The 20650-nt window shown below is 43.8% G+C and overlaps 2 protein-coding genes across 2 annotated transcripts in view; both read right to left on the bottom strand.

Moving 5' to 3' along the window:
• eif3jb (eukaryotic translation initiation factor 3, subunit Jb) overlaps positions 1-2105 on the bottom strand; it is a 10348-nt gene extending 8243 nt beyond the window's left edge. Inside the window, exons 1-2 of the mRNA XM_015950660.3 lie at positions 1953-2105; positions 1717-1805 (exon numbers count right to left, since the gene is read on the bottom strand). Coding sequence (XP_015806146.1) covers positions 1717-1805; positions 1953-1965 — 102 coding nt within the window. The 5' untranslated portion in view covers positions 1966-2105. The remainder of the gene's footprint in view (positions 1-1716; positions 1806-1952) is intronic.
• A 4250-nt stretch (positions 2106-6355) lies between these two features.
• Positions 6356-20650, bottom strand: part of strc1 (stereocilin 1) — a 52756-nt gene continuing 38461 nt past the window's right edge. Inside the window, exons 22-33 of the mRNA XM_070554446.1 lie at positions 15899-16074; positions 15615-15770; positions 14473-14615; positions 14219-14367; positions 14028-14125; positions 13744-13894; positions 13279-13396; positions 11690-11887; positions 11214-11299; positions 10123-10185; positions 9619-9972; positions 6356-6857 (exon numbers count right to left, since the gene is read on the bottom strand). Coding sequence (XP_070410547.1) covers positions 6763-6857; positions 9619-9972; positions 10123-10185; positions 11214-11299; positions 11690-11887; positions 13279-13396; positions 13744-13894; positions 14028-14125; positions 14219-14367; positions 14473-14615; positions 15615-15770; positions 15899-16074 — 1787 coding nt within the window. The 3' untranslated portion in view covers positions 6356-6762. The remainder of the gene's footprint in view (positions 6858-9618; positions 9973-10122; positions 10186-11213; positions 11300-11689; positions 11888-13278; positions 13397-13743; positions 13895-14027; positions 14126-14218; positions 14368-14472; positions 14616-15614; positions 15771-15898; positions 16075-20650) is intronic.

Here is a 20650-nt window from a genome sequence, read left to right as displayed (position 1 = left end):
CGGAGACAGAGAAAGAGGAAATTCAAACCACCTCTTCCATCGATCATAATGGGCAATGTGAGATCATTGGCCAACAAGATGGAGGAACTCCAAGCCCTTTCAAGGACTCAGCCAGAGTTTCGGCAGTTGGAGGAGATAATGCAAAGAAGGATTCTCCAGAGAATCAAGAAAATGATGGACAACCCTGAGCATTCTCTTCACAAGACTGTCCGACAACTGAAGAGTGTCTTCAGTCAGAGGCTTCTTCAGTTTGGCTGCAACACTGATCGCTACTGGAGATCCTTCCTGCCAACAGCCATTGTAATATACAATAACTCTTTGATGACTTGATTATTATTATTATTCTGAACTACTACAGCAATCAATTTCCCTCTGGGATTAATAAAGTATTTTTGAATTGAATTTTATATTAGCAACCAAAAATTCACCTAAAGCTCTCAACTGAACCCAAAATAATACCTTGTGAAACCTAAAATGACAACCCTACTAGAAAACTATACTTAATGATATTTACTGATATAATTATAAAATATTAAGTTTTTAAACTGAGCTTTTGATAATTTCCACTCATGTTCGCTTTACAGTCTGCAAAATTACACATTTAAATGACAAAGTAATACTTACAGGTTTATCAATAATGTCATCCATCCTAATCACAATTAGTGATTCAAATACTTCAATACATCATTTTTTCAGGAACAAGACATGAACCAAAAGCCCCCATTAGTCTGAACTGGTTCCCAAAAAGTCACAAGTGCATTATTCTAATCCAGAATGAACTAGAACTACTGGAATCGGATTACTAGGAATGGTACTTCATGCTGTTGTAATCTCTAAATTATTTAACAACTCCAGACAGTTCTTCCTACTCTCAACAGGAGCTGTTTGAATGGTGAAACCACTAGTTTCTAGTTTGGGCACCATATGTGACAGATAACAGCTGAGATCTCTACTAGCACTTTCCATAGGTATTGTCCATGTCAACGTCCCTGGTGGGGCCTCCTGTACTCTGTGGGGAAGTTAACAGCTGGTCCTGGACCTGCCAAACGACCGACGCAACAATGCAAGGTTCTAGGCCTAGTTCTTGTCCGAGTTGAGTCATCAACCCAGATGATTTCATATGAGGCTAAAGTTGCAAAGCATGCTAACGCAGCCGCATGAATATGACTCAAGATGTTCCACAACCTTCAAACGTCTGTAAACGTTAAACTTTGTCAAAGGACGATAAAACGCCATTAACTCTTACAACAGAATTACAAACCAGACTGTCAGAAACTAAAGCTCACTTTCAAAAAGCCTACGTGAAAGTTAGCGAGCTTTGTAGCTAATTAGCCCGTTAATGTGTTAGCTTACAGCTACAGTGTCAAAATTTTACATCGGTAAACCGTTAAATGTGAACTCAAACACAAAAAGGCAACGTTTGGGCTTAATTTGTTCCAGTTGAGCGGAATGCCATCATTCGGCGTGCTACAGGTTTGTGGAAACACGAACAGCGGCCTGTTATTGGCCGAGTAATAGGCTGTCTGGTGGAGCCACATGTTAGCCGTTACCTAGCAGAAAGCTAGCCCGAGGTTCGGCATGACAGCAGAGGGCTGCGGTGGAGAAATGTAACCGAGCAGATTATTTTTAGTCCGGCTCACAATACATGAACTAGCGGCGTTTAAACTACCTGGCAGACGAAACAGGCTTCGACATCACCAAGTCCTGATGGATTACCTTAACATCTTCATCTTCGTCCTCGCCTTCCCATTTATCCATCGCTGCCGCCTTTTTAATCGGCTCCTCCGGCTCGAAGTTGTCAGCGTCTGTAAAACCAACAGCATAATATTCGTAAAGCCAATCCACATCTAAAGACAGAGTTTAACAATAATCGAGCGAAAAGCTCTTTAAACCAAGTCTGTGACAAGCGGATGATGTATGGGGCAGCTTTCCTGCCCAACTTAGTTTCTCACCCCAGTCCGCCATGTCGGCTGTGTTGGTTGTGTTTGACAGGCTCACAGTCAAGTCGGTGCTGCAGCCCGTCGGCCACTCTCAGAAACTGCTACCACCTTCTGGACGTGACACTGGTGTTGTGCCAAAAAGAGTTGCTGGAAAGATAATCCTCCTCCGCGGGAGCGCGCGTAGCCTCAATTAAAGGCAGACATACCAATGTTTCAAACTAGGACTGGAATATTTTTGTTTATACAATTAAAAACTGAATAAAATAACTTCAAATAAAAAATGAATGTGGCTATTTTTTTACATTTCAAATGTATGCACCTTTTAAAATATACACTAATGTAAATAGCTGATCAATATGGAAGCCTATTCCTGCCACTCTGATCAAAAATATCTTTAATCTCATAATTATGAGATAGCTAATTCATAATTAGTAAAAAATATTAATCAGAGTGGCGGGAATGGGCTTACATAGATGTATAATTGCACACGTTGGCAAAACAAAAAAATTAAATGTATATAAATAATTTTGTGACATAATTATTCCAGATTCAAACTCTGCACACGTTTGCTGTGAAAAGGTTGCAGGTTCAAACCCTGGCTGTGTGGGTTTAGTCCAGGTGCTCTCCTTCCCCTCACACACCAAAAACCCACAGGCTAGGTTTACTGGTGACTATAAATTGTACTTAGTATGAGTGAGTGGTTGTTTTTTTTATCTCTGCATCTCAGTGATGGAGACCTACCCACGGCCTTTTGTCCGTTCACTGCTAGTGCTGAGCACCAGCTCCTTGTGACAAGTCAACGACTAGCACAGGCATGGCTAAGACCAAAGTGGATTTCTGCTGTTCTCAAATGTCTAATATTCATAGCGGTTTTTGTAAACAGTTTCATAAGGTTTGTTCATTATTTTTGTGTCATACCGTTATTTACAAAGAAGTATGTGTTTATTGATGAGCAGCTAGCTGTAGCATGACAGCCTAGGAAACTTCAGCCTCTTTCCTCCAACATAATGAAATAGTTTATTGCGTGACCCAATATAAAAACCTAGCTCAGACATCCAGGAGGGACTTGTGGCAGAGCCTTTGCTCCTCCACATCAAGTGAAGCCAGGTGAGGTGAGCTGTACATGTGGTCAGGAAAAAGACCAAAAAATAAATAAACAAAGAAGCATAAATGGTTGAGCAGTTGATTGCTAAAGGAAAAAAATAATACACCCAAAAACAAATGAGGTGACTCTTCCTCTGTGGTTACATTCTGTCAGCATTTGTGTTGAACTTATTTTTTATTTTTATTTTTTTCTTTCCCGGAACTGCGCTGCTCTGGACGGCTGCATGTTGGAGTAGCTCTGTTGACTATATGTAAGTTTGGTCTTTTCTTGGGCATTTTTTCTTCTAGTTTCTCAACAAAAACTGTATTTTTTGGACACTTTACTTTTCTGTTTCTGGTGCTGTGAAGCTTGGAGGATTTTTACTGCTATTTTTTAAGCTTTTTTCAATGTTTGAGCATTTGTTATGATGCGTAACCATGGCAACAAGCTGGTTTACAATCGGAAGCAGCTGATTAACATTGGAAAGGCTGAAATAATACCTCAACTGAAGCCACAAATCCCAAATGAGCTAAAACGCAAGAAGCGTGGGTGCAGAGCAGGAGCAAAATGGAGACAGAGAAAGAGGAAATTCAAACCATCTCTTCCATCGATCATAATGGTCAATGTGAGATCACTGGCCAACAAGATGGAGGAACTCCAAGCCCTTTCAAGGACTCAGCCAGAGTTTCGGAACCGCTGGAGGAAATAATGCAAAGAAGGATTCTCCAGAGAATCAAGAAAATTATGGACAACCCTGAGCATTCTCTTCACAAGACTGTCCGACAACGGAAGAGTGTCTTCAGTCAGAGGCTTCTTCAGTTTCGCTGCAACACTGACCGCTACTGGAGATCCTTCCTGCCAACAGTCATTGTAATATACAATAACTCTTTGATGACTTGACTATTATTATTATTCTGAGCTACTACAGCAATCAATTTCCCTCTGGGATTAATAAAGTATTTTTGAAATGAACTGACAGCACTATCATGCTAGTATGTCTAGGTATGTAGTCTGGCCACGACCCAGAGCTCAGTCATGGGTCGGGATGGTTGTCTCCACATGGTCTCCACATGCTATTGGACAGTAAACAACATTACATACTCACCATTATGAATGTTAGTTAACAGGGCAGTCCACCACGCACTGTTGAAAAAAACACGAATACACCCTTTTTCTAAATAAAAGACTTAAGTACCGTACCGCTATTTGCTCTTAAGTCACAGAAAAGTCCAAATCTATATAGTCCAAAGTTCACGCCAAAACTTTGTTTTTTCGCTCTGTCACTTCCAGCACTGGTCGTGGAGGATGGCTGCTTCTACTGAGCCAGGATCCTCTGCAGGTTTCTTCCTGTTAAAAGGGAGTTTTCCTCTCAACTATCACTACACACTTGCTTAGTATGAGGATTGCTGTAAAGACTCTGACTCTAGTCAGTGACTTGATGCAATCTGCTGGGAAACTTTTTACTGACTGGCCTAATGAACTGAACTGTATTTGAATGTTTACTGTGTGAGGTGCCTTGAGACAACTCTTGTTGGGATTTAGCACTATATAAATAAACTTGAATTGAATTGGTGCTAATCCCATCCACCAATACGACAGAGCACTGTGATTGGTAAGACACAGAACCATTGTGTTGTGTCTACCACTAGGGAGAAGTACACGATAGGAGACGAAAAGGTAGGTAGGAGTAGGAAATGGTGTGAATGCCTGATTCTACTACACGTGACGCAGGTTTGGATAAAACTTGGAAAAGGAATTCTTGCCTACTAGCAAGAACTGCGCTGCTCTGGGCGGCTGCATGTTGGAGTAGCTCTGTTGACGATACGTAAGTTTTGCCTTTTCTTGGGCATTTTTTCTTCTAGTTTCACAAGAAAAACTGTAGTTTTTGGACACTTTACTTTTCTGTTTCTGGTGCTGTGAAACTTGGAGGATTTTACTGCTATTTTTTAAGCTTTTTTCAATGTTTGAGCATTTGTTATGATGCGTAACCATGGCAACAAGCTGGTTTACAATCGGGAGCAGCTGATTAACATTGGAAAGGCTGAAATAATACCTCAACTGAAGCCACAAATCCCAAATGAGCTAAAACGCAAGAAGCGTGGATGCAGAGCGGGAGCAAAACAGAGACAGAGAAAGAGGAAATTCAAACCATCTCTTCCATCGATCATAATGGGCAATGTGAGATCACTGGACAACAAGATGGAGGAACTCCAAGCCCTTTCAAGGACTCAGCCAGAGTTTCGGCAGTTTTGTAACCGCTGGAGGAGATAATGCAAAAAAGGATTCTCCAGAGAATCAAGAAAATGATGGACAACCCTGAGCATTCTCTTCACAAGACTGTCCAACAACGGAAGAGTGTCTTCAGTCAGAGGCTTCTTCAGTTTCGCTGCAACACTGACCGCTACTGGAGATCCTTCCTGCCAACAGCCATTGTAATATACAACAACTCTTTGATGACTTGATTATTATTATTATTCTGAACTACTACAGCAATCAATTTCCCTCTGGGATTAATAAAGTATTTTTGAATTGAATTGAATAGTGCCACTTTCTGATATAAGGGACAACTGTAACATATTGTGGATAACACTGTTACATAAATAAGGTTTTAATTAGGTTTTAGTTGTGTTTTTAGCTAAATAAAAAGAGAAAAAGACTGTTAGACTGACTTTCCCAGTTGCTAACGCCAAAAAGCCATCAAGTTTTATTATGAAATAATTTAGGCTACTGGAAAAGTGTCTACTAAAACTTTATTAGCAAAGTTCCTCCTTTTCCTTCTCCTTAATATTCCCAAGAGAACCAAAACAAAGATTAGGCTTTTCCAGCTTTATTGAGATAAGAGGCTAAAATGTTATTTTCTAAATGCAGAGTATAGTTGCAACTTGTTGCCACTGGAGGGCATCAATACGTTTTAGTGCTGTAGCTAGATTTAGTAACACTTTGACTTCATACACTCATCATGTTTTACACTTCAATAAATACAAATTTAATTGTTTTCAGCTAAATAAGAAGAGCAAAAATCTGTTAGAGCGAGTTCCCTTGTTGCTAATGCCCAAAAGGCATTAATTCCCCTCCTCGTTCATGTACATATTCAGGCAAAAATACTGCATTTAGTGTAGCCACATAATGTGTAGCTCAGACAGCTAAACATTTTTGTGTGTGTGAGAAATTGGAGGTGTGGCATGAAAGTGTGTGAAAACAGCCAAATATGCTAAATGCATGAGTTAGCAGGCCTGCTTCCATTGATATAAACCAATGTTGCATTGAATAAAATACAAAAAAAATTTCAATAAATAAATAAATAAATAAAAACCAGAAAGTAAAGCTCTGTTCACGTTTTTATTGTGCAGGGTTAATGTTTCACTGAGTCAATTAAAGCAGATAGATGAATTGATTTTAGTAAAGTTTGCACAACAATACAAAACTCACAGCAAAAACAGAATAACGTGACTCAGTGTCAATATAATCTGTCTTTTTATAGAACATGGTCTATTTAGATGGTAATTAATATCCCGAAACACAGTTTTGACAAATACTTCACAATAAGCTTTGCAACAGAAGCTGTTTTAAAAAACGTTATAATATCAGTATATACATTAGTACTTAAACACAGAATCATTATGTATAATACACAAGACCCGAAGGGTTTTGAATTTCAGAGAGTCCTGCATTGAATTGCACAGAGAAATCAAAAGTGTGTGAATGAGGAGACCTCCTGATACAGCTGGATGGATGGGTTCATCTGTCAGGGCAGAACTGGAGAGTCAGCAGGATCAGCAGCCCCAGCATGAGACCCAGAGGACTGTGGCTCAGCGATGACCCCAGTGACCTCACTGTAGGAAGAGTGACACAAATTCACATGCAGAGCCATGCAAACTGGGATATCAGTTGGTATGGAAATCGTCATCAAAGAGGACGTCTACTATAGAAAATAAGGTAACACTTTACAAAAAGGGTCCCTTTATTAACGTACTTAGTGCATTGTTAAGCATTAAGAAACAAAGGGTCCCTTATTAACGTTGCCTTTATTTTTAACTAGCAAGTGTCCTTAAGGTTAGGATGAATGGCTGAGGGGGTCTGTTTTGTAACGCGTTACAAAATATGGTTAATCAGCTGTTAATACTTTATTTAATAGTTTATTAATGCTTAATAATGCACTAAGTAATGCTAGTAAAGAGACCCTTATTATAGTGTTACTGAAAATAATAATAAACCTATTGCAATCATGCCTGCGTCATATAGTTCGTAGATAAATACCATATAAATTCCTCACACACACACACACACACACACACACACACACACACACACACACACACACACACACACACACACACACACACACACACACACACACACACGATGTACTAAAACTCATGTTCCTATTGAATAGAAGAGATGTTCTCATCAGTATGGTTTCTTTTAGACATTGAATTTATCACATTGAATTTTTATTCTGTGAAATCATGTATTTGGCTTTTTTACACTTAAAATAGTCGAACAAACATTTCATCTGTAAAAATTCAACAACAGAATTTCAACGTAAAAATTTGATCAGCAAATTTTCAACAGGAATAAAAATCAATTTCAGAAATTCAGTATCAAAAATTCTACAAAAAATGAGGTGGCCCCCTAGTGGACCAAGCTAAAGTAATCTTCAACTGGTCACGTTGACGCCTCACTGTTGTGTCGCAACCAGAGAAGCATAATTTTACTGGCGTAATTGACTAAATCAAGTGGAAATTACTTTGGCTTGGCCCAAGCCAACAATGTGGTGACCTCCTGGTGACCCAAGCCGCATGGGTCACCAGGAGGTCACCACGGTTGTAGTTGCATTTTGCAGTTGAATTTCTGTGGTTGGATTTTAGCTGAATAATTTTTCACGTCAAGATGTTTATTTTTAAATTCTTACGTAAAATTTTTGAAGATGAAATTCTGCATTTGAGTTTTTATGGACGACATTTTTGCAGGTGTATTTTTTATTTTAATTATTTCAACACATAATTTCACAGAATCAAAATTTTATGTCATTCTTGTGAGACTGTTTATCTTCCATACAAGTGGAAACAACAGTTTGACTACTTGCAGGTTTTAACCTGAAAAAATAAACAAATGAAAATACAGAACAGAAAAGCTCTAGTTGAAAGAAACCATGGATACATTTTAATAGTGAGCATGAATAGTGATTACTGAATCAACAGCTATTAAACATGCGTAGCTGCTGATGGGATTTATATAAATAAATTACTTAAAATTAAATAAAATAGGCCCTTTTGGGAGGCAGTGGGACACGCACTAGATCAATGTCAATGTCAATGTTATTTATAAAGCACATTTCCAACAATCAGAGACTGCACAAAGTGCTGTACATAGACAAGCAGTAAATAAAATGATGAAACGCTGAGAGCCTTCCAGTAGACCCTAAAATTACTTAACTATAAAATCAATTAAAAGCAAGGGTAAACAGGTAGGTTTTTAAAAGAGACTTAAAAGCAGAAAGACTGTTAGCAGATCTAATCTGTAGGGGAAGGCTGTTCCAGAGCTTGGGAGCGGCCACAGAAAAGGCTCTGTCACCTCTGGACTTCAGCCAAGACTTGGGAACAGATAAAAGATGTAGAGAGGATGATCGGAGGTTTCGTTTGGGGACATGAGTGTTTAAAAGTTCCGACAGATGAGGAGGGGCCAAATTGTGTTGTGCCTTGAAACAGATCAGTAGCATTTTAAATTGAATCCTGTAAGTGATCGGGAGCCAGTGAAGAGCTTGTAAGACTGGTGTTATGTGATCCCTGCCTGCACCTCCTACCTGTCAGCAAGCGGGCTGCCGCATTCTGAGCCACCTGCAAGCGGTGAATTGACGACTGCTCCAGTCCATGATAAAGAGAGTTGCAGTAAGTGGCCTGTATTTGATATAGCGCCTTCTAGAGTCCTGGAACCCTCAAGGCGCTTCACAACACAGTCAGTCATTCACCCATTCACACACACATTGACACACTGGTGGGGATGAGCTACAATGTAGCCACAGCTGCCCTGGGGCGCACTGACAGAGGCGAGGCTGCCGAGCACTGGCGCCACCGGTCCCTCCGACCACCACCAGCAGGCAACGTGGGTTAAGTGTCTTGCCCAAGGACACAACGACAGCGACAGACTGAGCGGGGCTCGAAACTGCAACCTTCCGATTACGGGGTGAGCACTTAACTCCTGTGCCACCGTGGCCCCGAGTCTCGACATGATTAGCAGGTGTATAACCTTTTCAAAGTCTTTGATTGGTAAATAGGGCTCGACTTAACTAAAAACACGCAAGTTTAAAAATGCCATCAATGAAAAAACCCAGATTTCTTGCCTGAGACGCACAAAAGGATTCTAAAGGGCCAAATACACTATTTACCCCATGAAACAGCCCAAGGTCCCCAAAAACAACAATTTCCGTCTTTTTGTCATTTAAAGTCAGAAGGTTGAATTGTAGCCAGTTTTTTACATCTTTTAAACAATTCAGTAATTTGTCAATCGATGGCCATCGAGAATGTAGTGGGACATATATCTGCACATCGTCCGCAAAGAAGTGATACACGACACCATGTTTATGAAAGATTGCACCAAGAGGCAACATATACAGCAAGAACAAGAGCGGGCCCAAAACTGAACCTTGAGGGACACCACAACTAAGTTTGGCTGGAGACGAACAACACTGCCCCATATTTACTGTAAAAGTCCTGTCTGACAGGTAGGACTTAAACCACTGCAACACTGAGCCCCGGATGCCAACGTCATGCTCCAGGCGGGATAAAAGGATCTGATGGTCCACCGTATCAAAGGCCGCTGTTAGGTCTAAAAGAATCAATACAGCGGATTGACTGGAATTGATAGTTAAAAATATATCATGATGGTCATAGATGGTCTTCATAGTTCTGCTGGGGGCTTCAGTGCTCACACTGGCAATGACAATGTGACCTGTGGCATGATCCGTAGGAACACCACACCCCATCTAACTGCAGGTCAGAGTTGGACCATAATGAACACAACATTTGAACATATGGACGCCCACGTGGTACCAGCCTAGGCTGCATGTCAATGACTGACTTTGTAATCCTGACATCTGACCTGCCACTATGGGTTTTGGACCGTTCAGGTGAGGAGGGGAGTGGACTGTCAACTGATCCCCGCCTGATGGTGAGAGGATTAGATCAGATGACAGGGAAATACGCCACGTGGACCTGGCAGTCGCAAATGTATAGTGAGAGTCTGCTGGGAATGCCCGATGAAAGAATCTGTCAAAATGGCCCTCTACCTCAGGGAGAGTTTTGACTGTAGCCTGGTTTACACTGGGTCGTCAGCTCAAGAGCAGTCGTGCACACGCATGACCTAGATGTTTTCCTTTCAGACTTCTCTATTTCCTGGGAAGTGTTGCTAAGCAGTTCCCTGCCAGGACAACAGAGGACGTAGAGCCACTATTGCAGTTAGAAGAAGAAGAAGAAAAAAAAGAAAAAGAAGAAGAAGAAAAAAAAATATCATTTCGATAGCGCCTCTCAAGATAAAAATCACGAGGCACTTCACAAAAATAAAATATGAAAAATATAAAAAAGTATTTAGAAAATGGTTAAAAATATATTTAAAATGAGCAAAAAATAGACAATTGTGATTTAAAAATGTTAAGAAAGAGAGAAAAGTGAATAGGAAAGAGGGAAATCAGTGGATCCTGAGGAAGGTGGAATAGGTGGGGAGAGCAGAATAAAGAGAGAGTGGTGAAGAAGGTCATACAAAAGCCAGCTTGAACAAGTGAGTCTTCAGCTGCTTTTTAAAGGAGACCACTGAGTCCACTGATCTCAGGCTCAGGGGGAGAGAGTTCCAGAGTCTGGGGGTCACAGTAGCAAATGATCTGTCACCTTTGGTCTTTAGCCTGGTGCGCTGCACAACCAGTAGGCTTTGATCACTGGACCTCAGGGACCTGCTGGGGGTGTAGGAACTAAGAAGATCACCATCGTATGATGATGCTTGTCCATGTAAGGCCCTATAGACCAGAACCAGGATCTTGAAATGAACCCTGAAGTTGACTGGCAGCCAATGAAGCTAGAGGAGAAGCGGGGTGATGTGGGTGTGTTTGGAGGACTTGGTCAGAAGCCGAGCACAGGCATTCTGAACCTCCTGTAGACGGTTCAGGGAGGTTTTGCTCAGACACGTGAAAAGAGAGTTACAGTAGTCTAAGCATGAGGAGATGAAGGTGTGGAGTACTGTCTCAAATTCAGAGTGGGACAGAATGAGACTCAGCGTAGCAATGTTCCTGAGATGGAAGAAGGAAGAGCGAACAAGATAACTGACATGAGAATCCAGGGTGTGAGCTGGGTCAAAGGTCACGCCAAGATTCCTGACAGAAGGTTTGGTGTGAGAAGCAAGCTGACCAAGAGTTTCTGACTTTGGGAACCAGCTTGTCTGGGGCACAGATGAGGATCTCAGTCTTATCTTCATTCAGCTGAAGAAAGCTCCCAGCCATCCAGGTTGTGATAGAGTCTAAGCAGGTGTGTAACAGCTGCAGCTTAGACATCTCATGGGGCTTAAAGGAGATGTACAGTTGGATGTCATCTGCATAAAAATGGTAGGAGATTCCTTTGAAGGAGCTCAGGATGTGCTGAAGAGGAAGCAGATAGAGGAGGAAGAGCTGAGGCCCCAGCACGGAACCTTGTGGGACACCATCAGCTTGGGATTCCCTTTGCTCTGGGACACCAGGTCGGAGAAATAGGAAACCCTAGCGTCTCTGACTGCAGAGTTAAAGGATGTCAGAAGATCCTTTAGGTGCAGCAGATGGACGTGGAAATGGGTTTTCTTCCACAAGCGCTCAATTTTTCTGAACTGGCGCTTTAGACTGCAAAGGCTGTCATTAAACCAGGGAGAAGGGTTCACTGCAGGAACTGATCTGGTTCTGACAGGACAGATGTGGTCCAGAATGGAGAGGCAGTGCTCCTTAAGCTGAGAAGTTAAGGAATCTGGGTCGTTATCAGAAGAACAGGGTGGATCAAAAGCAGCAGAAAAATTGCTAGCTGTGCTCTCATTAAGAAAACGAGAACTAACCGTACGGCGAACAGGAGGTGGGGACACAGAAAATGACAAGTTAAAGAAAATGCAATGGTGATCTGAAATGTAATCGTCCTCAGGACAAACACTGCCAGCATTTAGACTCAGGGTAAAAACAAGGTCTAGAGTGTGCCAGTTACATCTGTGCTCCAGGATCATGTATTTATTATTGTGTATTTATGTATTTCAGAGTTTTTAACACAAAGCTGTCCCTCCTGTTCCTCCTACTCTTCAGACCACCACCTCCAAACCCAACTTTCCTGTCATTTCCCTCTAAGAATAAAAAGTTTGTTGCGTATCTTTGTGCTCCATCAGTCGCAGGTGTAAAAACGTTTATATCGCCAGACTTCTTCCACACGCTGCTCTCCGGTCTGTTCCGTGCCTGCTGCTAGATGTCTTCAGCACTCTAATTTTTTCGAGGGGGGAATGGCGGTACTGTTGACAGATTTAAAGGAAGTGATATCCTGACTAATAACAGGCTTGTGGTCTTCGTCACATTCAACAGACAGTTAAAAAAATTGGGAATGTCTCCGGAATCCTCTGCGATGACGCATCATGGCGTTGTGTCTCTCTGTCGCCCAGCTGACAGAAAAGTAGAAAGTAGGCTAATGCAGTGGGGGACACTAAGGCCCTGTCCACACGTAGCCGGGGATCTGCCAAAACGTAGATATTTTCCTACGTTTTGGCCTGTCATCCACACAAAAACTGAGTTTTTTCACACGAAAACGGATCTTTTTAAAAACTCCGGCCAAAGTGAAGATCTGCGTTTTCTCCGTTTTGGGTGTCTGCGTGTGGACGGACAAAACCGGAGTTTTAAGGTCCGCAACGTCACTTTCCGCGACCAAAAAATGCTGACATCACGTGTGCGACCTGTGTTTACACTAGCCGACAGCATGGATGCCCTCAGAGCTGCGCTCGCATTATCAATTGTCCAAGCGCTTTCTGCTTGTTTGTTTTTGCAAGTGGAATTACTGCCCCTTGCGGAAGACCACAGACGAAGGACGAGGTTAAGAACGGGAGAAGTATTGCCGCCTACAGGTCTGGCATGTCCTTAACAACGTATTTATCCGGGTACGTGTGGACAGAGTTTTTTTTTAAACTAGGTGGTGTGGATGCAAGTTTTTGGAGGGGCGGATATTCGTTTTTGAAAAAACCCGGCTACGTGTGGACTAGGCCTGAGTGTGAACAGACCTTGTTCCATAACTCATTGTGGTAGTCCCCGGGTTCTCTGGGGGACACCAGAGGTTAGGGGTGCCATCAGGCTGAAGAAGCAGGCCTGAGGAATGGTTGGTCTGTTGGTCTCTAGATGCTGCAGATGAGGACAGGAGGGCCAAACTATGGTGTTCGCTGCTGTAAATCCTTGTGTGTGTGAGATTAATGCATATAGTACATTAGCACCCTAAGTACTGACATCTTTGATCCAAATCACAAAAGCAGGGCTCTTCAGAGAGAGAGGATAAATAGGGCGAGAGAGTCGTGTACTCATCACCACGGTGCTCTCCTAAGCCGCTGTTTTATACACTGTTTGGTTCAAAGTCACTCACGCAGATGCTTCTGTGCACAAAGGTGCTGTTTTAATGCACACTTTTTCACCGTTTTCTTTTGATTAAGAGAGCATGGAAGGAAAAATGACAACTTCATCTTTTTTTTTCTTACCTCCAGGGCCTGTAGGCTTGCCATACCATGGAGTCAACACCACAGCTAGAGCAGCCTTCTGAGCATCAGACATCAGAGCAATCTGCTGTGGTGTTACTGCCACAGCTTGCTCATAGGAGAACAAGCTGATCTGTTTCTGGTCAAACACCACCTGAAGGAAACAAGGAGGCCGTCAAATATATACATACAATAAACAGGAACACAGATCACGACTTGCTCTAACATCCATCATATGAAGCTTGTGAAAAACAGAAAATGAGACCATGTTGTTGTTGTTGACTTACTGCAAACTTGCCAGGCAGTATCATTGAAATAGCTGCAGGAGAGATTCCATCAATCTGCACTTTCACTAAAGCTGACATGGCCATATCTGGGAGACCAGCTGAAAAAAAACGAGAAAATGTTGCAAAGGAAGTCGTGCATCAAGCTGTGCAAAGAGATCCAGAATATCTCACACACTAAATAAACACACCACCTGCCAGAACTCCAATCTCAATGAACACATCTGTGTCCCACGAACTTATGAGTCCAAAAGCAAGAGGGTTGGTGAGCAACGCATTCAGAGCCAGCATCTGGTCCTCTGAGCAAGGCAGCTTCAGCTGACCCAGATAGAGTACCGCCTTACTGCAGCCACAAGAGGGAGACAAAGCACGATAAGGTATTTAAAACAACTCTCATGCTGGTGTGTGTGTGTGTGTGTGTGTGTGTGTGTGTGTGTGTGTTGCACACCTAAACTCTACATTATTAAAAGAATTGATATCTGTGGTTTTCGCTCCACACACGATGTATCCCATTGCCACCAGGGTGCTAGAGTCCAGCTGGCTTGCACTCTTCTTGGTGGCATTTAACACGGTGGTAAACAGGGCAGTCAGCTAGAATGACAACAAAAGTTTATTTTTTAAATACATTAATCATTTATTAGTGATACATTTCATTAGCCTAGCAAGCCATCCTATGTATGTGAACTTATAGTCTGGCCACAACCCGTAGACGGCTCTCTGTCCCGGGGCGGGATCTACGGTTGTCTTTCAAAGCATGCTTTTGGACAAGCATGAGACATACTCACCGCTGCAGATGTGAGTGAACAGGGCAGTCCACCACACACCGCAAGACGAAAATAGATCATTTTTCTAAATAAACTTCTTTCTGCCCTTGACTCAAAGAAAAGCCCAAGTCTAAATTGTCCAAAGTTGATGCCAAAGTCAAGGGCGTAGATTTGGCATGGATGGAGGTGATGTGTCCCCACCGAAAATTTGACTGTCCCCGCTAAAAACAATAAGTCTCATTACTCATGATGGCTCCTCGAGTCCTACCTCCATAATGCAAATGGCCAGTGTGATTAGCTGCACTTGCTGTCACAGGAGACTCACCTGAGACAAACTACACTGGTTGTTAGCAGAGCCAGAGCTGAAAGGAAAACTGTCCAGTCGTGTGCAAGACTCCTGTGTTTGCAATGCGACATGAGTGACACATGAGCCGAAAGCCAGTGAGTTTACCCGATGGTCCAGACAGGATGGTAGATTTACAAGTCCCCCACCAATGTCACGAGCAAATCTACACCAACGATCACAGTTGTTTCAAACGAGCCATCCCCATCTTTGTTTCACTCAGTCACAGTAACATCCCACCCACCAAACCGATAGAGCGCTGTGATTGGCCAGTCACCAGACAGGCGGGGGCTGTGGAAGTTCCAATGGAGTGTGCCTTAACTGGCATCTGTATGCAGAGCTAAATCTTTTTGCTTCCGCAACTGATGGTCTAGATTTCAGGGCTGACATTCCCTATCTCATAGGCATAAAATAAATATTTAAAAATAGATAAGAAAGTGTCATTTTGGAAAAAAAAAAACATGCTGTAAGATGGTAAACAACCTGTTTGCTTGTCCAGTTAGAAACAGCCCCCAAAGAACTGATGCTCCTTACATCCGTCAGTTGGAGAGTACTCAGCTCATCTGCTGTCAGCGCTGTTGCTATCCCACCAAGCTGAGTGATCAGAGACGGGGGAAAGGACGAAACGGGGCCGAATATCTTCACACCGTGACAGGTGGTCCATCAGAAGAAACAACAAACATGAAACATTAAATCATCACCATGAGGAGCAAACACGGCTGTGTGCAAGCTCAAGCTGAACCCATAAGTGGATCAACCAACCCAACCTTTTTGACCCTCTTGAGAACCTCACTGCGCTGGTAGCTCGCCATGAATGAGTCCAAGCCCATCAGCTCCAGACAGTTGATGAAAGCAGAGGTGGGCATGCTGCTGAGGCTGCCAGATGTCCAGGCGGACGGAGCTGTCGTACGCAGAATCTCGCAGGTCGGAACCTTAGGAGCCACTGAAGATGGGAACAAAAAGGACCACTTTAATTAAAAGAGAGAAACATTTCACTGACATGGCTGAAATACACAGGTGGAACTGAAAAAAGTGTGTGAATTACGTGCAAGTGTTCACTTCTGTCAGAAAATCTACTTAAAAGGTGAAAGTAATATTCGATTCAATTCAAGTTTATTTATATAGCGCCAAGAGTCGTCTCAAGGCACTTCACATAATAAACATTCCAATTCAGGTCAGTTCATTAAGCCAATCAGAAATAATGTTTCCTATATGAGGAACCCAGCAAATTGCATCAAGTCAGCAATCCTCATACTAAGCAAGCATAAAGCGACAGTGGAGAGGAAAACTCCCTTTTAACTGGAAGAAACCTCCAGAGAATCCCGGCTCAGTATAAGCAGCCATCCTCCACGACTCACTGGGGATCGAGAAGACAGAGCACACACACACATACACACACACGCACGCACGCACACGCACACACACACACGCACGCTCGCACACACACAAAAACAAGTAAAGTGTCTATAGTTATATTGTGATGTCTTAGTAAATATTCTACTTGGTGAAAGATAAATTTTATTGTATTTATCCTAGTGGATCTATAATTAAATGGGTAAACTAGCAGTAGCACGTCCAACGTCAAGGAAAGCAAAAAGTTATTATCAGGAGAGGGATAATGTTTTAGTTGTTAGAAGCAGTGTGCTAGTCGATGGCCCCCTCCATGAGGCCACCACAGCTCAGCAGAACATCGTTGTAGCGTCTTCTGGGGAGAAAAACACTTACAGAGAAAATAAAGTTAACAGCTGAAATTGCAGAAAATAATACAGTTAAAGAGCAGACTGTAGAAGAAAGCAGTAGAGTGTGAAAAGTGGTCAGTGTATCCTCCAGCAGTCTAAGGCCCTGTCCACACGTAGCCGGGGATCTGCCTAAACGTAGATATTTTTCTACGTTTTGGCCTGTCATCCACACGAAAACGGAGTTTTTTCACACGAAAACGGATCTTTTTAAAAACTCCGGCCAAAGTGAAGATCGCGTTTTCTCCGTTTGGGTGTCGGAGTGTGAACAGACAAAACCAGAGTTTTAAGGTCCGCAACGTCACTTTCCGCGACAAAAAAATGCTGACATCACGTGTGCGACCTGTGTTTACACTAGCCGGCATCAAGGAAGCCCTCAGAGCAGCGCTCTGTCACTACCCGATCCATCAATTGTCCAAGCGCTTTTTGCTTCTTTGTTTTTGCAAGCGGAATTACTGCTCCTTGCGGAAGACCACAGACGAAGGACGAGGTTAAGAACGGGGGAAGTACTGCCGCCTACAGGTCTGGCATGTCCTTAACAACGTATTTATCCGGGGACGTGTGGACAGTTTGTTTTTAAAACGCGGTGGTGTGGATGCAAGTTTTTGGAGGGGCGGATATTCGTTTTTAAAAACCCCGGCTACGTGTGGACAGGGCCTAAGCCTATAGCAGCATAACTACAGAGATAACTCTGGATAATCTATCCTATTTAGATGGAGGCATGTTGGAGTCAGGGCAAGGGAGAGCCTTACCGACTGTACACTCCACCTCCCTGTACTCCCCCACTTGTCCAGATTAAGGCTAACATCAGATTTTAACTATAGGCCCTATCAAATAAAAATGTTTTAAGCCTAGTCTTAAAAGTAGACAAAGTGTCTGCCTCACGGACTAAAGCTGGGAGCTGGTTCCACAGGAGAGGAGCCTGATAACTAAAAGATCTGCCTCCCATCCTAATTTTAGATATTCTGGGAACCACCAGTAGACCTGCAGTCTGAGAGCGAAGTGCTCGGTTAGGAACGTGTGGAACAATCAAATCACTGATGTATGATGGAGCTTGATTATTAAGAGCTTTATGTGTGAGAAGAAGGATATTAAAATCTATTCTGAATTCAACAGGTAGCCAATGTAGGGAAGCTAAGACAGGAGAGATATGATCTCTCTTTTTAATTCTCATCAGAACTCTAGCTGCAGCATTTTGGACAAGCTGAAAACTTTTAACTACATTCTGTGGACTTCCTGAGAGTAATGAATTACAGTATTCCAGTCTTGATGTAATAAATGCATGAACTAGTTTTATATCAGACTCACTACATGCAAAGCCAGATGTGTCAGTCTTTATTTGTTCTATTTGTGATGATTATGGCCTACAGCTGACGAAAACCTCCCATTCAAAATCTCAGATTAGATTATTGTGAAAAGGTTCAGTATTCTAGACTCAAAATTGTCTTCGTCGTCGTCTATCTCTGCTTATCCGGGTCCGGGTCGCGGGGGCAGCATCCCAACTAGGGAGCTCCAGACCGTCCTCTCCCCAGCCACCTCCACCAGCTCCTCCGGCAGGACCCCAAGGCGTTCCCGGACCAGACTGGAGATGTGAACTCTCCAACGTGTCCTGGGTAAACCCGGGGGCCTCCTGCCAGCAGGACATGCCTGAAACACCTCCCCAGGGAGGCGTCCAGGAGGCATCCTGACCAGATGCCCAAACCACCTCAACTGACTCCTTTCGATCCGGAGGAGCAGCGGTTCTAATCAGAGTCCCTCCCGAATGTCCGAGCTCCTCACCCTATCTCTAAGGCTGAGCCTGGCCACTCTACAGAGGAAACTCATTTCGGCCGCTTGTATCCGCAATCTCGTTCTTTCGGTCATTACCCAAAGCTCATGACCATAGGTGAGGATTGGGACCTAGATTGACCGGTAAATGATAAATGATAAATGACCCGCACTTGTATAGCGCCTCTCAGAGTAAGGACTCCAAAGCGCTTTACACTACAGTGTATCATTCATCCATTCACACACATTCACACACTGATGGTGATGAGCTACGATGTAGCCACAGCTGCCCTGGGGCGCACTGACAGAGGCGAGACTGACGAGCACAGGCGCCACCGGTCCCTCCGACCACCACCAGCAGGCAGGGGGGGTTAAGTGTCTTGCCCAAGGACACAACAGCAGAATTCTCTGTCTGGAGCTGGGATCGAACCTGCAACCTTCCGATTACTGGACAACCCGCTCAACCTGTTGAGCTACTGCTGCCTCGAGAGCCTGGCTTTCTGGCTCAGCTCCCTCTTCACCACGACAGATCGGCTCAGCGTCCGCATCACTGCAGACGCCGAACAAATCCACCTGTCGATCTCCCGATCCCTCCTACCCTCACTCGTGAAAAGACCACGAGATACTTAAACTCCTCCACTTGAGGTAGGACCTCTCTCCCGACCCGGAGTTGGCAAGCCACCATTTTCCAGTCGACAACCATGGTCTCAGATTTGGAGGTGCTGATTCTCATCCCAGCCACTTCACATTCGGCCGCGAACCTACCCAGCAAGAGCTGAAGGTCAGAGCTGGATGAAGCTAGGACGACCACATAATCCGGAAAAAGCAGAGATGAGATTCTCCTGCCACCAAACTCGACACACTCCACACCACGGCTGCGCCTAGAAATTCTGTCCATAAAGGTAATGAACAGAACCGGTGACAAAGGGCAGGCCTGGCGGAGTCCAACCCTCACCGGGAACAGGTCCGACTTACTACCAGCTATGTGGACCAAACTCACGTTCCTCTGGTAAAGGGACTGAATGGCCCTTAACAGAAAGCCACCCACCCCATACTCCTGGAGCGTCCCCCACAGGGTGCCCCTGGGGACACAGTCATAAGCCTTCTCCAAATCCACAAAGCACATGTGGATTGGTTGGGCAAACTCCCATGCCCCCCTCCATCACCCTTGCAAGGGTATAGCGCTGGTCCACAGTTCCACGGCCAGGACAAAAACCACATTGCTCCTCCTCAATCTGAGATTCAACTATCGATCGGACCCTCCTCTCCAGTACCTTGGAGTAGACCTTTCCAGGGAGGCTGAGGAGTGTGATCCCCCTATAGTTGGAACACACCCTCAGGTCACCCTTCTTAAAGATGGGGACCACCACCCCGGTCTGCCACTCCACAGGTACTGTCCCCGATGACCACGCAATGTTGCAGAGACGTGTCAACCACGACAGCCCTACAACATCCATAGCCTTGAGATACCCAGGATGAACCTCGTCTACCCCCGGTGCTCCGCCACTGTGTAGTTGTTTGACTACCTCAGCAACTTCTGCCCCAGAGACTGGACAGTCCATCCCCAGGTCTCCCGGCTCTGGCTCCTCCTCAGAATGCGTGTAGGTGGGATTGAGGAGCTCCTCAAAGTATTCCTTTCACCGCCCGACTATAGCCCCAGTTGACATCAGCAGCTCCCCATCCCCACTGTAAACAGTGTGAGCGAGTTGCTGCCTTCCTCTCCTGAGGCGCCGGACAGTTTGCCAGAACCTTTCTGGCGCCAATCGATAGTCTTCGGTGTCAAAGACAAAAAAAGTGTCACATTCTAATCAGCTGATGACTCCAGAAGACCTGTAAAGGGTTCCCGAGCCTTTAGATGGTCTTTCAGTTAAATTACTGAAATAAATTGACTTTTGCATGATAATCTAGTTTGTAGAGCTTGACCTGTGTCTGCCAATGTTGAGTTCAAATGTTGGAAATCTAATCTTTGGCAACAAACGAAAGTGTGCACAACTTTCTTACCACTGACAGAAAACA

Source organism: Nothobranchius furzeri, chromosome 9 (assembly GCF_043380555.1).
Source record: "Nothobranchius furzeri strain GRZ-AD chromosome 9, NfurGRZ-RIMD1, whole genome shotgun sequence".
Lineage (NCBI taxonomy): Eukaryota > Metazoa > Chordata > Actinopteri > Cyprinodontiformes > Nothobranchiidae > Nothobranchius > Nothobranchius furzeri.
The sequence above is the reverse complement of the archived record's forward strand: the minus strand, read 5'-3'. Positions and strand labels throughout refer to the sequence as shown.